This window comes from Watersipora subatra, chromosome 1 (genome assembly GCF_963576615.1).
Source record: "Watersipora subatra chromosome 1, tzWatSuba1.1, whole genome shotgun sequence".
Classification (NCBI taxonomy): Eukaryota; Metazoa; Bryozoa; class Gymnolaemata; order Cheilostomatida; family Watersiporidae; genus Watersipora; species Watersipora subatra.
Window position 1 is genome coordinate 42,898,737 of NC_088708.1, and position 18,183 is coordinate 42,916,919.

Below are 18,183 nucleotides of genomic sequence, written 5' to 3' on the forward strand. Positions count from 1 at the left end.
GTAGCGTATGTTTTTTATGGTTCATAGCAGTGAAATATAATTGCATAGAAACAAACAAGTTACATTTATCCTTTGATAACTGGAGGCTTATAGCCTGGCTTGACAGCTTCAGCAAGTTCTTTCGCATACATGTCAAGGCGTTGGGTCATCTACAACACACGCATGGGTAACATTTATAAATGTGTAGAAGTTATGATATGCCGCAGCATTATTTCTCACTATAATGCCAATGCTTAACTTACCCTGAAACCCCACTTGTCCTTGACCTGACGACAAAGGTTCAGATCAACTTCTGTCACAAGCAGTCCATCGAGTGTACGGCTGAGTCCCTTCAGAACATAAATTGTTTTTGAAAGCAGAGCAAGGCTCACAACTAACTGATCAGGCCGTGTGACTATATGGGGAGGAAGCATGATTGCGGCTGAAAGATGCTGCAGATGTTTCTATGGAAATTCAAGTATTGGGAATACTAGTGGTAATGAGTGCCAGATGGACCTTAGATGTTGGAAAACAAACAAAAGTTGTTGTACTTTGTACTATTAGACTGATGCATGTTTAAGTTTAGCAGTTTGTAGTGAAAGGCTATATCGTTAGTACGGTTTCACAAATGTCTATTGCCCGGTTGTGGACCCTTGTTTGCACACAACAAAAGTAACTCACAGGCGTCCTTGTTCCATCAGGGCTGGCTACGTATGTAGATCCATAGAAATGTCCAAAATCATTATGGGCAGGCTTCCCATCACCAGAAGTGAACTCATTCTTAAAGGTCTCCTACAATGGAGAGACAGTTTGATATGCAGAAAAAGCCACTTGATAGTCAGACTACCTGCATATAGCTAGGGGTAAAAAGATGCAAATGTTAGTTAGAAAACTGCAATTGTAAGACAACACTCACTGTACCAACTCTGTTGATAGGCACTGTGTAGTAGCTGTTAGCTATGGCAGCGTTCCTTGCCTCAATACCCCACATTGGCTCGCTGCATGCATAAAAAGTATACTGGTTAGTTGCAGCACAAACGAGTTTAATGTACAACACTGGGTGCTTCTGACAGTAAGCAGCAACAGTATATGAACCGAAAGAGCACAATAGGAATAATGAAAAAGGATTCAAAAAAATGAAACTGCGAGCACACTACTACTTACTAGGCAACCAGAACAGAAGTGTTCTACAACAACATGGCTTCAGGTTTTAACGGCTACTTTGAGTGAAGCATTGCTTACAATATCATGTGAATAATAGGATTATTTACACCAAGGTTGCTTGAAGCCATTGTAGCAAGGTCAAAAGTGAACAGCAAACGACCCAAAGACTCTCAACCTGCAGGATTTATTTCCTTGTCTGGTCAACAAGTGCTATTACTGGGTAGATTGAACTAAAATTTATGTGCAATGCACAAAATTACATGCGCAGACGTCATTTTTAAAAGATGAGAGGTCAAAAATTAACAGGAAATTCATGCATACATCGATCTCTCCAAGACTCATATTCGAGAGATTGAACAATTTCAACAGGTGTTTTGTGCATCACTGAGTAAGCACATGAGAAATATTTCAATGAATTACTACTGATAAGGGCATCTATATACCTGAGGTTGCCAACAGTAGCTGATGGGTTGAAGACTATCTCAGCGCCGTTCACACCAAACATCAACCAGTTGAGGGGATGATGCCTTCCATAACAGATGTTTATACCTATCCGGCCAAACTGGGTATCAAACACCGGATGTCCTGTGTCCCCCTCCATGTAATATGTTGACTAAAACATACAACTGTATTTTATGTCATATTAATGGCTAATTGACAGCTGTTTTATGCAATATTTGTTAGTATTTTGCTAAGCTCGTGGTACAGGCCAATGTTAGTAATGGACATGGAAACATCTCATAGTATTGCGTAATGCTAGGGTTTTTCTGAACAGCTGATGCTAAAATTTTAAATAAAAAGTTACACTTGTCCCTAGATAATAAGAGAGCCTTATAGACTTTTATCTTGCCTCCTTGTAGCTTCTCATGTCCTGAATGCTTCTACATTCTGAATTACCAAATGATGAAGCTGGTTTGTGTGAAACATGCACGCACACACACGCCCACACATGCGGAACACACATTCGCGCGCCCCCACATGCGGAACATGTACACGCACAAACATGCGTAAGCGCGCAAACATGCGTGCGCGCACAAACATGCGTAAACGCACATGTGCAGATGCACAAATCCTCCATTTTCTTTACAATCTCTAAATTAAAAACTGAGTACAGTTCACCCTCGAGATACAATGTTAATTCGTTCCAGGTTTGGCATCGTATGGTGAAAAATTCGTATATCGGGGCATAGAGACCATTGTAATTACACAATGCAAACATCCCCTGGTAAAAATCGTCAAATTTTTTATAAAAATGTGTACATATCGACAATTAGCAACAAAATAGTATGTTAACTTTAGTAATTATAGTTACCTACAGTAACTGTATTGTATTTGGTGTATTTTAATGGTTATGATCTGTAATAAAATGCAAAATTATAATGTGTTTACCAAATGCAGTACGTACGGTAAGGAGTGTTTACCTTCAAAAGGTACGTATAACATAAACTTTGAAATCACTTCAAGTAAGTTTAGCTTGCTAAACCTACACTTAAAACTAAGTTTTAGTACGTATTTTGAACTATTTTACTGAATTTCAACTTTTTATCGCGAAACTTTATCCTTCAGCAGTTCCTATCTTCACTTTCACTATAAAATTTAGCGTGTTTGGTTGAAACCTTTTTCAACCTAAATCGATTAGGCCGAGCGATGCAGTTATAGAAAGCGGCCTCTCACACACTTGACCATTTAATGGCGACCGAAAAGAAAAATAAAATTTTATTTGCTATACAGGGCGTACATACCTTTGGAGTAACGTGGCTTCAGCAGGAACATGTAGCGAGTAAAGCAGAGAGGAGGCAAAAGCGTATCAATGCTAATTATGTTGCTGTACACTTGAAAATAAATTTAATACGTAATGAATTGGAATTTTTTTAGCAGGCTAAAAGAAGTTGTCCATTCCTGTCCAAATTTTTCTACTGGTTTAAAAGAAAAGGTTGATGGTGCAATGCAGAAAATTGCTAGCTAGCTAACGAATGTAAAAGGATCCAGAGAAGGTGGTACAGTAGTTTGTCTTGTATGAAATGTGCACAAGAATCAATGTAACCAAACATACAAAGTTTGGACGTATTTATACCCTAGAGGACAGGGCTTTAGCAAGTTTCAGAAAGTAATGTGGCTGTGTCAACTATCTTGAGTAGCTAGTTATATATGAGTTACATACATACGATGAATTGTATTTACGTAGTAGAGAACAGGCCGGACTGCAAAGGCCTGGTTGAACAAGCAAATAAAACATAAAATCAAAATGAAATAAATAAAACATAAAATGAAATAAATAAAACATGCCACAAAAATATAAATAATGATATACATTCTACACGCATTGGTTTTATGTACCAGTCCACATCAGTGAATTAAACACTTGAAATATTTCTGCCAATGTAGGTTTTTCTGTATCTTCTAGTTCCTCGGCCCTCGCCCATACTAAAGGGTTGCTCCTCTTTAATGCTGATCGCGTGCATGGCCTTCCAACTGTTTCAAATCGTCAGTCGTAAGCTCCTCCTTGTGCTTGCTTTAATAATAACTGCAAATTCTGATTAGTTACGACCATATTCCTTGACAATATTAACAATACGGGTGCTTTCTTCTTATTTATTTATGACTTCCAACTTTGTTGACATGGAAATCATTTTTTCTTCGTTTTGTAACGTTTGTATCGGTCTCAGATTTCATAGCTAACGAATTAAATATGGATACTGGTAGTTATATACGTATGCTGACTAAAAGTTTATAGTAAAAGAGAGTATGACGCTGAAAATGAATATTTGCTCTCGCTTGTGTATTTTACACGAAATTTCCACGCGAAAGGCTGTCCTGAGAGAAGTCGGTCATCGTATCTCTTCTAAACGTTCTGAAAATGTTTTCGGCAAACTGTATTTCGGTGTCTTTGTTATTTTGACGTGCGTTATGAGCACACCGACCGCCAAATTTTAACTCGGCGAAACTTTTCTCAAAATCGTATCGTGAAATAAAATTCGTATAGCGAGGTGAAGATCTCACAATGTTCAACTTCGTAAGGTGAAAAAATCGTATATCAGGGTAATCGTATCCCGAGGGTGCACTGTACATGTATAGCCAAATCTCTACATACAAAGTTAATTACTTCAGGATCTGCTTCGTATGTTAAAACCACAAAATGTCGGAGCGAGTATTCTTATAATAATACACCGCAGTCTGTTTAGTTCATTCTACAGTCTAAAAACGCCTTACATATAAGATTAAAACGAATGTGACATATATTCATAAATAAATATCATATCAAATTATGTAAAGACTAACCGCAGCAAACAAAAGCAGTAGTAATCATTTTAGAAGATTTTATGGTTATTATTATTTTTATTGCAATTTAGGTTTTTAGGTTGAAAACTTGTAGGTTTGAAGGTAGAGAAGCTGATAAAGATATGGAGAACTTGGAGGAAAAGCTTAGATGATGTGAAGCTCAAACCAATGATATACAGCCCCCAAGGATAGGTGACGGCTATCATATGGGTGGGATTTAATGATCGCGCCCTGTTAGGATTGTGCTAGCTTGGGTTTCGGAGCTAACATAATTCTCGCGCGGCAGTCGCGTTGCCTTGATATGATTTGGAAAACAGGACTCGCTGTTATCGTGTCTTTAGCTCATTCAGTCAGTAGGCCCCCGTGGTTCACAATAGCAAACCTTGAATTTCTACAATGTAGGGGTAATACCTAACTAAAAAAATGGATCCATGGAAAATAAAACATTTCAAATTATCTACTTTTACTAACTTTGAAATTGGTAAGTGTTGTAGTATATGCTTAAAGTTAAATATAATTTACCCAAAATCACCCGAACAATGGCCTTTTTTCCCTAGTTTTTAATTAATATTTTGCCACCCCTAATAGAAAATGACCAAGTCTTTCATCGTTGTCACATTGTTTTACGTGGCCAATAAGATGGGGCAGCAGGCAAAGCTTCGGAGTGTAGTTTTCATACTCAAAATCTAAATATAAAACTGAATTTGGGCTATTTTACGATTGCGACTATTAATATCGCGAATGCTTGTGAATGGCAACTGACTGATCATAACGGTGACAATATCGGGCAACTATATTTATTTGACAACAAAATGAAACCGATAGATCAGTAAAATAACTAATATTGTTCATAATATTTGTAAATTTACAAGAGGCTCTATTCAGCATATTTGTTTGTTCGGGTGCCGTGTTCGGGTTCATCCCACCAGAGCTCGACCATTAGGCCCTGCCCAGATGATGCCTGTTGCCTATCTTTGTGGGGGCTGTATATCTTTGTGAGGGCTGTATATCATTGTGGGGGCTGTATATCCTTGTGGGGGCTGTATATCATTGTGAGGGCTGTATATCCTTGTGGGGGCTATGTATCATTGTGGGGGCTGTATATCTTTGTGTGGGCTGTATATCATTGTGGGGGCTGTATATCCTTGTGGGGGCTGTATATCATTGTGGGGGCTGTATATCCTTGTGGGGGCTGTATATCCTTGTGGGGGCTGTATATCCTTGTGGGAGCTGTATATCCTTGTGGGGGCTGTGTATCATTGTGGGGGCTGTATATCCTTGTGGGGGCTGTATATCATTGTGGGGGTATGTATATCATATTGGAGGCTGTATATCATTTTGGGGGCTGTATATCATTGTGGGGGCTGTATATCATTGTGGGGGCTGTATATCATTGTGGAGGCTGTATATCATTGTGGGGGCTGTATATCATTGTGGGGGTTGTATATCATTGTGGGGGCTGTATATCCTTGTGGGGGCTGTATATCCTTGTGGGGGCTGTATATCCTTGTGGGAGCTGTATATCCTTGTGGGGGCTGTGTATCATTGTGGGGGCTGTATATCCTTGTGGGGGCTGTATATCATTGTGGGGGTATGTATATCATATTGGAGGCTGTATATCATTGTGGGGGCTGTATATCATTGTGGGGGCTGTATATCCTTGTGGGGACTGTATATCATTGTGGGGGCTGTATATCATTGTGGGGGCTGTATATCATTGTGGGAGCTGTATATCATTGTGGGGGCTGTATATCATTGTGGGGGCTGTATATCCTTGTGGGGGCTGTATATCATTGTGGGGGCTGTATATCATTGTGGGGGCTGTATATCATTGTGGGGGCTGTATATCATTGTGGGGGCTGTATATCATTGTGGGGGCTGTATATTATTGTGGGGGCTGTATATCATTGTGGGGGCTGTATATCATTGTGGGGGCTGTATATCATTGTGGGGGCTGTATATCATTGTGGGGGCTGTATATCATTGTGGGGGCTGTATATCATTGTGGGGGCTGTATATCATTGTGGGGGCTGTATATCATTGTGGGGGCTGTATATCATTGTGGGGGCTGTATATCATTGTGGGGGCTGTATATCATTGTGGGGGCTGTATATCATTGTGGGGGCTGTATATCATTGTGGGGGCTGTATATCATTGTGGGGGCTGTATATCATTGTGGGGGCTATGTATCATTGTGGGGGCTGTATATCATTGTGGGGGCTGTATATCATTGTGGGGGCTGTATATCATTGTGGGGGCTGTATATCATTGTGGGGGCTGTATATCATTGTGGGGGCTGTATATCATTGCTCTAACTAACTCACTTTACGCACATTATTATTATTATTTTTCTCATATTTTCCCTTTTCTTTGTACTTTTCACCCCCTTTACATTCAATTATGGAACTGCATCGCTTCTCAAAATGTTATGTGTTGGAAGTTATTTATCAATTATTTATAATTTATTTCAGTGAATGAAATACTTGTTGAAATTTTAAGGAAAAATTTACACATTTGGAGTTTGGTTGAAAATTCTATGTCCATTTTAGGCATGCTATTTATATACTGAAGACCCTAATACATGCTATTTATATACTGAATACTCTAATACAAAAATAAGTTGCTCTCATTTGGTTAGTTCACTAGTTCACTGTAGAGAAACATACACTAGCTGATTTATCTGAAGTACTGACACTCCACAGTGATATGAATATAAAACTACATGCGTATAGTAACCTGTATAAAGATACTATAATAAGTAAAAAAATTTACATAAAGATGAAAATGCATTATCCCTGCTAATCTAAGGCACCTTACACAGACTGCATACTTGTTTGTTAAAAGTTTAAACTATAACACACTTAACTGAAGAGCCACTATAGTATCTGCGAATTTATGGTTCCAAGGAATGCCCTACTAAATTATCTAATCTCTCCATATGGTTATAGTCTGCAATGTCAGCATACAAGTTCTTCCTATGTTTAATCGCTTGTTCAGAGGATTCATATTCATATCATACACTCATCACCATGCCGAGAGAAGTACAAATACTACACGTAGAAAAGCTATCTACTAACTGGTTTAAAGGAAGTTTAGCACAACAAGAACGAGTGATAAACTTTGGCAGAGCGACAAAAGCCACTTTTATACATAACTATCTACACAGCTGATATGAACACCTGCCGGTTTATCACTTGAACATATATTATGAAAAGCGCCGGCATTTGATGCTGATTTAATATCAAGTGTGTAGACATTAGTTTCACCATTTTTATAAATTTGCTGAAAAGAAAATAAGAGTTTGTCCTCATGACTATTCTCATCTATGTTTATCCCAATATCCGGCTTAAAATAGCCACACTTTGTACCAAAATTTTAGATAAGACTTCTGTAATGCATTTATTGGTTCCCTTGAGGTAGGGCACTAAGGAAACCCTACCTCACTAGTATAATATAGCCAATAGTTTAATGAAACCATCTTTTTTTCAAACCTCTCCCATATGGTTACCCCATTTGACAAAAAATACCCCATGATAAAGTATATAATATTATAAAGCTATATGATACTTTATACTCAACCTTAACGTAAATGGACATGAAAGGAGTGACTGAAAACACATTAAAATAAATGAAGCAGTATTCTGTATGAGTGATAATCAATACAATTAGTTATCTAAAATGACTTGCCATGTAGAGACACTAAATGTTCATTCATTAAAACAACATAGTTCACATGTGGACACAAAATAATCTTTATTTATTTTTACTGAAAACAGTTGATCTTCTGCTGCAGCTATATCTTAGAATTAACCATGTATTTGAAATGACAAAAATAGATAAAATGCTCACCTCATTGAAGTCTCCAACCCGAGGTATATGATTCTTCCTGCTCTTACCGAGGTAGCGCCCAGTGTTAGAAATCACAACTGTAACAAATAGATAGGCTATAAGCCTTACTTTAGCAGGAAGCCACAACTCCTTGTTATAACCAAAGCGAGAGAAGATAACTCCTAATGCTAACAATCACAGCTTTGGCACACAGAACTAACTCCTTATTTACACAAGTACAAAGACCATAACATATAGCTTCTAGTGTGCCATTCGAGACTGAGACATGATTAGTTAGCATTCGCTGCTCAAGTCCAAGGCAAAACAGGTGCAGATGTTTTCAGTGTGCAACATTTTAAACAAATGAAGAAAACTTTTATGTTGGAAAAGCAGACAACTCCGTTGCACGAAACCAAGAGTAGACTTGCAAATGATTAACGTTCATCATTACAGCAGCAGGAGTCAGCCGTAGGTCAGTTAAATATATATATATCATTACTTTATATTGAGGACTGTACAGAATATACACAGTTTAAGGGCATAACCAGCTGATATGAGGTTGAATGTAATAGTGAAAACAATTTGCACAACAAAGGCAGTATGAAACATACGTACTCATTGATAGATATTGGTGTTGTGCATCAACTTCGTATGATACTAAAATGCAAGCTGCGAGATATAACCTTGCAATACATTAGAGATTTACCTGTTGTGTTCCATAAGACATCACTCTCATCTCTTTCTAAGATAGATGACAGAACCACCATGTTATACTTCTTGGCAAGCTACAAATATAATCATGCTTGAAGACTCCAAATATTCTTAAAAGGAAATTTCACTTGACTGCTACAACGAAAGCGGCCAGAACTCCAGCATGTTACCGTAATAATCACGCTATGACAAGATGTTAAGTGGTGGCCACATCTCACTAAACCAAAGCTTCGATGTTGTCAGATTTGCAAGGGAGATGCAGCTGAAGTAACCAAAGCCTTGTAACCAACTGGCTTCAGTTACACTAAATTTTGTCAACCAGGTGAGACTATTGCACAATTCACTATCAGCAAATGCAATGTCCACTTATTTCTAACACAACATGGAATCAAGTGACCGTACGACAGAGAATGGCCTAATTTTCTAAGCTTGATTTGGGATCATGTGGCTTCTCCTTGCAACTTCCGCTGCATTGGTTGAGATATGCCCACTTCGAGAGCTTTGTTTCAATTGCAATGTGGCTACCACTTTAGAAGATAAAGCAGTTTGATAGTCCGCCGTCTAGCTGTCTGCCATTGTGCTAAAGACTAGCGACATGAGAGTAACTAAAGATGTTTGAAGCTGAATGAATAGGTAATAAAACAATGTGAAATGGCAGAGGAGCATAAGCTTTAGCGACATACCTGGTCATCAAACAAAATGCATCACTATTAAAGAGATAATGCAACTGAATAAAATGTACTAACTATCACAAACAGCAATCTCCATGTATCACAACTACCATATATGCGTTCATTGACTATAGCACAATATGAACTGCTCTTCAGCCTCAATGTAGAGATGTAGAACAGATAAGAAATGAATAATGTTAAGGAATATATAAATTAGGTATAGTATGGAGACCAATCTATACATATAAACCTCAAAGTTTGTATGTGTGTATTTCAGCATGTCCAGCTATTGCTATTAAAATCTAGGAATGAAAAATCTGTTTCATGCTGAATTTGAACTCGCGGAGATTGCAACCCCAAGTTTCAAACCACGCATTTAACCACTGAGCTATAAAGTGCTTAGCATTCTCGCTCTTATCATACACCGTATACCTTAATTCACCACTAAACGTGCTCTTTTGGTTATTAACTAATATTACCTTTTGCATTTATTATTTTTTGAAATTGTTTAAAAACTAATTTTTTGCTACCATTACCTATTTTTTAATTTGTAATTTTTAAATGTGCCGTTTTAATTTCAAATGTGCCGTTACACTTCTATGTCCGGTTTTTCGTAAGGCTAATAATTTTCATGCGGACAATTGCATTATCTCGAGTAGGAATAGCCTCAACATTCTCTCTCCATTTGATCAGACAAAGACATTCGGATATCTCATTTTTACATTTGTACCAGTATCATAGTATGGATAGCTTCTGCTGGAACAGTAACCTTCTTTATACACACACACTTCTATGCACGAATTGTTATTATTAATTCAACATATTCAGAATTTTTATTTTGTTCTCTCAGTTCGTATTGGTTGTATCATTACCAAATCATTTTTTATTGTAATCGTAGCAAAACGGACTTAATTTAGCTATTACTAGCTAATTATTTTACATTTGCATTTAAACACTTTTATAGTTGTTTTATTTTGTTTCTTAATTTATTTGAACTGCATAAAATATTTTCCTCATTATGAAATTGGAAAGTTACAGTTGGTTGACAAAGTTTGAAACCTTTGGAGTTGTTTTTATTTTTCTCTTAATTTATTTAAACTGCACAAAACACTTTTCTCGTGATATGAAGTTTGAACGTTAAAGTGGTAACTGTTATTATATATTAAATAAAAATAAATTTTCTGTGCAAAACCTTTTATTATTTGGGCAACGCCGAGCATTCAACTAGTAAAATATAAACAGCTAATAGCATTTACAAATAGACTCAATTTGTAGTGGATCTGATGCATAGACACAGATCTTAACTCTGATGCATAGACACAGATCTGAACTCTGATGCATAGACACAGATCTTAACTCTGATGCATAGACACAGATCTGAACTCTGATGCATAGACACAGATCTTAACCCTGATGCATAGACACAGATCTTAACTCTGATGCATAGACACAGATCTTAACCCTGATGCATAGACATAGATCTTAACTCTGATGCATAGACATAGATCTTAACTCTGATGCATAGACATAGATCTTAACTCTGATGCATAGACACAGATCTTAACTCTGATGCATAGACATAGATCTTAACTCTGATGCATAAACACAGATCTTAACCTTGATGCATAGACACAGATCTTAACCTTGATGCATAGACACAGATCTTAACTCTGATGCATAGACACAGATCTTAACTCTGATGCATAGACACAGATCTTAACTCTGATGCATAGACACAGATCTGAACTCTGATGCATAGACACAGATCTTAACCCTGATGCATAGACATAGATCTTAACTCTGATGCATAGACATAGATCTTAACTCTGATGCATAGACATAGATCTTAACTTTGATGCATAGACATAGATCTTAACTCTGATGCATAGACACAGATCTTAACCTTGATGCATAGACATAGATCTTAACTCTGATGCATAGACATAGATCTTAACTCTGATGCATAAACACAGATCTTAACCTTGATGCATAGACACAGATCTTAACCTTGATGCATAGACACAGATCTTAACTCTGATGCATAGACACAGATCTTAACTCTGATGCATAGACACAGATCTTAACCTTGATGCATCGACACAGATTTTAACCTTGATGCATAGACACAGATTTTAACCTTGATGCATAAGCCATAAACAACTTTACACTGAGGTGAGACAAGTGATGCAAGAAATGAGGTGGAATTGCTTACACTGATTTCCAAAATGCATCAAAGTCTGCAAAAACATGTAGGTCACAGGTAGGTCATTGACCCTAGGTCACCGAAAGAATGATAAATTATTCATGTCAGAGGTCATTGTATGGAAGACAGCAGGGTGAAGCAGTTTTGGTCATGTGTAGAACTTGACTACTATAAAACAGCAGCTCGTAGCCACTTTAATAACTGCTCAATATCTCAGAGCTCAGTCAGTATCTAGAAACTGGTTAGTTGTGGTTCCTGTACTATGGTTCTCATATCAAATAAAGCGTGTTAATATAAACGATCTCAGATTTTTATCTGTGCAACCATTGATGTCACTACAAATCTAAAATTTAATTTGTCAATTAATAATCTCTTTTAGAGAAAAATGCTTAACATACCGTACCAAAGGCACTGAATAGAGTTCTTTACAGCTGTAGCACAGATATGTATAAGTCCTCAGATGGTGGTTGAGTAGCTCAGTTGGTTAGAGCGTCAGACTAATAAGCTGGATATCATGGGTTCAAGTCCCATATTGGTCAACATTTTAGTTGTCTCACTATGAAATCGAATTTAGTGCCATTTTCATTCAAAAAAGTGTGGTATTCACTTTTAACACCCCGTATAGGCGGCGATTCCAAAGTTTTGTTGAGCCTAACCCTGGAGGAGTACCAAAGAAAGTCACACACACATTTTCAAAAAGATTGTTTAATTAGAAGTTAGCTTCCATAGAGGACAAACATACAGACAACCAAAGCAAACTGTACTGTACATGTGTACAAACGTACTATTTTTAGTTGCCCATCCATAATAACTTTAATAAAATAAAGTGCTCATTTTCATATGGCAACAAAAAGTAATAAACAACAAAAAGCTACACTATATTATATTTTGCTCTCGCTGTGTCTTCATACCTATAATACATCATAATGAGAAACACAGAGAGAGTATTTGTATAAAACTATTGAAGTGATAAACCTTACACATTTAGGTAAGTGATCAAATGACCGGCATGTTAGTTTAGTATATTGTTAGGATGATAGTTAACTATCTCGGTGAAAATATCTACTTTTGGTAAACGGAGTATTTGATTAATGCGAGCAGGCATTATTCTGGTTAATTCCTTGAAACCAACAATTTTAGTAAATAAATCAGATAACAGTTCTGTGCCCAGTCTTCTGAGTAAACACGCAGAACAAATAGCAAATTCAGTATATGAATATTGAAAACCGAGCCTCATTCTATGAGGCTTAGTAACAAGTGGCAGAACAAGCTGTAGTCTGACACAATGTTGAGGAGAACAGTAAATTTTTTGAGTACCAATATGTCACCTAACCAAAAATAGTTACAACTAAAACCTACCTCTTGCAGCATCACCGTAGTAGGACCATCTTCAGCAGACTCCGCAAACTCGGACCATGGATACTTCTCTCTTGTGCAGAATGCAAATGGCATGTCTGTAAGCATTTCAAACATGGCTCCAGTTGAATATATACAATTTTTTTGCAGGAAAAGTAGCCTCTACTTGCAACATAAAGAAAATATTGTTAAAATACTTATTTGGTTTACTGTTGTAAATACCTACTCCAAGCTTCCTGCATGCATACTATGTTGCAACCACATTGCGCCGCTACCTCTATAATGTCACTTATTCTTTTGAACAGAGCCTCTCTCTACAAAACAGCAGTTTTGAAATGCATTGAATCAATTATGCTCCAATACATGAACTGATTGTCTCGCCTTGCAATTCCAGCAAACTTTAAATCTTCAAGGTAATACTTTATCATTAAATTGCAGGTAAATTGCCAAATCTCAGAAAAAGCAAGAGTCAGTATCACTTTGTCACCTGTTCGTAAATAAGTTTACAATCCTTGATTAAATTGCTCTATTCCAATGCAATAATATAAAAGAAACTTCTCTACCTGCTCAACGACGGGTTTGTCTGTAGGTAGAAGGATTTGATTCTGTATTGCACCAATCCTAACCAATCGTGGAAGCCTTGTCTGCTCTGTAGCAGCCAATGACTTTAGTGTGTAACTAGCTAGTTCAAAGTTCCTCTCCTGAGCAAGATCTATAGCTGACTGGGGTATCGTCAAAGGACTAAATGTCACAGAAATATCAAAGAAAGCGTTAATGGCTGTATAAGTATATAACCGAAACAATGCAAATTCATTTTGTATATCTATAAAAACAGATTACAGCTGGTAAATGTGTACTTAATCACTTAAATTTGTGTATACAACTGCGATAAAAAAACTTGAGAAAGAAAATACGATCGTAATAGCTTACGGTGAAGGTTTGCCATATAAAATCCTAAGAACCTCGCTTTTTTCCTCTGCAGGCAAGTGTTCATGAAGACTCTTTTCAACAGTAGTGAATGAATCATTTTCTTGCGCCATAGTTGGTATGGCAAGCCTTTAGTCACAAGGTATACAGCTCTCCAAAGTTCTACAAATTGCAAACAAATATTCTACCCAGGCACTAGTATATACAAACTGACAGATCGCGTCAACCGTAAAGGCGTGTACAGTGGCTGCAAGGAAACGTACGTAGTACGAGCTCCTTAATTTTATCTGCGGGTTATAGCAATACCCCGAACATGTCTTCAAAATCCCGCTACTCCACAATGCTCACCCGATCAAGTTAATTGTGTGGAAGTTCCCATAAAGTTCTGGGGAAGAGCTACGGTATACGGCATATACGGTAGAAAAAAATCCCGTTTTTATCATAAGTCTCATTTCCCTTTGACCATAATTCAGCAACAATAACAATTGTTGCTGAACTTTGTACTCACCCTCTGTGCATAGTCTAGCCTGTATGCAAGCCAGACTTGGTGTTGGTTTATTATTTTACAATAAGGCTCCACAGCCTCCAATCACTAATTACTCGTCTCACTTCGGGCTAGTAGCAAAATGAAGATGATACACTATTCTGAATAAATTACGTTACATGTATTTACTATTTCCTACATCAATTACCCGCAGGATTGGAGTCAGAGAGATTAAGCGGGTTGTTACGAGACTTTTAAAATAGGAAATTTTTCTATCGTATACCGTGCACTATGACTGCAGGACTTTTTGGATGAGAACTAGTATTTACCTAAACGATCTCTCTACGTTGACTTCTTATCATAGCTAGAATAATTATACAATTAAAACCAAAGTAACAAGCCACAAACAACTTAAATTTTACGAATGCATATATATTTGTTGAGTGAGTGAGTTTTCAGCTTTGGGTACTCATTCTGAGTAGAGATGATGGGAACCAGTGGTGTAATATTCAGATTAACATACAGGTATTGTGCATTTACTTGTACAACTACAGGATGTTGCAGCATAACAGGAAGTGATCTAAGGAGCAGCTAATTAATCTAATAATCTGATTGGCTAATGTAGATAAACATATAAGTGTAATGATATGGATAATACATATATGGAGTTGGCTATACGGAGAGGGTAACTCCTAATTAGTCAGTCAGCTGTAGATTGTCTCTCAATACGCCACTCTATTTGGAGCAGACTAATTGCAGAATTGTGTTGCAGCTTGCCATTAGGTTTAGTGAGCACATCTGCAGGGTTGTTATGAGTTTCTACGTATTTGTAAGTAATGCCATTTTGCTCCTTCACGAAGTGGTAGCGGATATCTATGTGTTTAGTTCGGTTATGATATTCTGCATTACTGTCAGCTATAGTAATCGTGCCCTGATTATCGCAATATATGATTGTCGGCGTAGGAACTGTTATGCTTAGCGATGCACAGAGGCTTCGTAGGTGAAGCATCTCCTTTGTGCACTCAGCTAATGCCATATATTCAGCTTCGCAGCTGAATAGAGCAACTGTTGGCTGTTTGCGTGTTTTCCAACTTACTGGCACACTACCTAGAGTACTGACGTAGCCAGTCGTTGATCTTCAATCTTCTATGCTTCCAGCCCAATCTGAATCTGTATATGCTTTCAGATTGTTGTCAGTAGGTTTGTAGACTAGTGTATACGATTTCGTTCTCCTAATGTACTGGAACAGGTGCTTGACTGCTGTAACGTGCTTCATACTCAGCTTATTTAGGTATTGTGATAGTTTGAATATAGGCCAAGATATATCTGGTCGTGTCACACTCAAGTAGATTAGACTACCAACGGCTTGATGGTACGGAAACTTACTCGATAGGAAGGCTTGATATTCTTGATCAGTTGCCTTTTGTAGTTGTATGCTCTTTTAGGCGGGTGTACTTGTTGCTTTAGCATCTGTCACGTTGAAGCGTTTCAGAATAGCTTCGGCATATTTTTCTTGACTCATGTTGTAGTTGCCATTTTCAGTACGTCTGAAGTTGATACCAAGAAACCACTTTAGTTCTCCTCGGTCATCCATTTGGAATTTGCTGTGTAAGGTTTGTTTGATAGAGTTTATGGTTTTTATGTTTTTTGGCGACGATTATTATGTCGTCTACCCAAAATAAGATTAGAGAGCTGTCAACGGTAGTATGTTTGATGTATACGCACGAGTCAGTTTTGCTCGGTGTGTAGTCTTGAGATCTGAGGAATTCTGTCAGCGTAGCATGCCAACTTCTTCCACTCTGTTTTAGTCCGTAAAGCGACTTTTTAAGATGGCATGTTAGGCGTTTACTGTCTTCGGTCTGTTCGTACCCGGTTGGTTGCTCAACGTAAATGTTTTTATCGATAGGAGCATTGAGGTAAGCTTCTTTGACATTCATTCGATGTAGCTGTAGCCTGTCATTAACAGCCTTTTGTAGCAGTATAAAGATTGACGTCATGCGTGTAGTAGGCGAGTATGTATTGTCATAATCGAACTCTACTTGTTGCGAGTAGCCTTTGGCAATGTACCTAGCTTTGTATTGTACTTTATCGGCTACTGTTCCTTGTTTGAGTGTATACACCCATTTGCTTTTTGTTTCAGTACGATCTTTCAGTAACGGTTTTATGTCCCATGTGTCATTGTTTGTCAGAGTTGTCATCTCTTTGTCCATAGCTGCTTTCCATTTTGAAGCATTTTCTGAGCTTACTGCTTCATCGTAGGTTTTAGGTATAAACGGCATAGCAGCATATGCATAATCTACTGAGGTCGTCAGTTGGTAGTCCGTTAGATATGTAGGTGGCTTTCTTTCACGGCTAGATCAACGAGGCGTCTCGGTGTTCTCTGTACTGTTTGGGGTTGTAGTTTCGGTGTCGTTTACTACTGTTTGCTTACTGCCTTTTCGTTGTAGTGGTAGCGGGTCGTAGGTACCATAGTCATCAGTCAGGGGCTGTGTGTCAGCTGTGTTGTTGTAAGGGAGTCTTCTGTACATGTGTACATTTCGCGGCGTTAGAATTTTATTGGTTTGTGTATCAAGAATGTAGCGACCGTGGTTTCTATGATTAACACCTTGGTAGATACCTTCCTGTCCCCTAGGCTGTAGTTTTTGCTTGTGTCCTTCTGTGTAGAATGTACACAATGAACACAAGTCATGTAGTTTAGTCATATCAGGCTTTATGTTTGTAAATAGTTCGTAAGCAGTCGATTTAGTTCTCCTTTGATACGATCGGTTTCTTATATACACAGCATGGCGTATGGCGTATGACCAGTACATTTTCGGTAATGTAGTTTCCGTGATCAGACAGCGTGACATTTTTAAAATAGTATGTCAGGAAAGTTCAGATTTTCCATTTTGGTACAGCGAGTACGGTGTTGTAGTCGTTTGTTTAATACCTCTTTCTGTAAGAATAGATTAAAAGTCACTGCTGAGATACTCACTACCGTTGTCACTGTGTAATTCGAGTACGGTTCCAATCGGTGCAACATCAGCTAACAATGTCTTTAGTGCTATGCTAGCTTCATCTTCTGAACGTGGTGCATTTACCAACAGCATACTAAAAACTCGTCGATAAAGTTTATGATATATTTGTACCCTTCCTTCAATACCGTGTCACTAGGTCCACATATGTCGGTATGTACACGTTATAACGGCTTTGTGGTGTGTATTGGTGGGTCGTCGTTTGCCTTAGGTTGCTTTGTTGGTTTGTTTTCTTTGCATGTTTGACAAGAGTTCATGTGTTTTTTAGGAGACGGTGCTATCTTCATCCCACAGGTTACATGCTGTAGCTGCTGTATATCTTCGTAGTTTGTATGCCCTAATGTTGTATGCCACTCTTCGATTGTACGGGTATTGTATAACAAGTCGTGTTTGTTACTATTGTCGTCAGTTTGCAGGAAATACAGCTGACTTTGTTTGACAACGTTGAAGTTAGTGTTTTTGGAAGTGAGATAAGCTGTATCTTTAGCAAATGTAACTTGTGCTCCTGCTTCGGTGGCAGCACAAACGGAGAACAGACTTGTAGGAAATGTTGGTGCTAGCAATGCA

At 37.9% G+C, this 18,183-nt stretch overlaps 1 protein-coding gene across 1 annotated transcript; it reads right to left on the minus strand.

Moving 5' to 3' along the window:
• Positions 1-9: 9 nt before the first annotated feature.
• Positions 10-14,341, minus strand: LOC137394720 (beta-ureidopropionase-like). Its single transcript, XM_068081487.1, has 11 exons — positions 14,122-14,341; positions 13,755-13,932; positions 13,418-13,505; positions 13,195-13,289; positions 8,957-9,035; positions 8,272-8,348; positions 1,587-1,756; positions 896-977; positions 661-771; positions 243-329; positions 10-149 (listed from the first exon to the last, which is right to left on the minus strand). The coding sequence occupies exons 1-11, from the start codon at positions 14,229-14,231 to the stop codon at positions 66-68; spliced, it is 1,161 nt and encodes a 386-aa protein (XP_067937588.1). The 5' UTR covers positions 14,232-14,341; the 3' UTR covers positions 10-65.
• Positions 14,342-18,183: the final 3,842 nt, after the last annotated feature.

Coding starts and splice junctions, on each gene's coding strand:
- LOC137394720 (XM_068081487.1), bottom strand. CDS start 14,231: ATGGCGCAAGAAAATGATTCATTCACTACTGTTGAAAAGAGTCTTCAT. Junction 13,933..14,121: donor TTATATGGCAAACCTTCACC/GTAAGCTATTAC, acceptor TGTGACATTTAG/TCCTTTGACGATACCCCAGT. Junction 1,757..8,271: donor GGGTTGGAGACTTCAATGAG/GTGAGCATTTTA, acceptor TGTATGTTTTAG/TCAACATATTACATGGAGGG.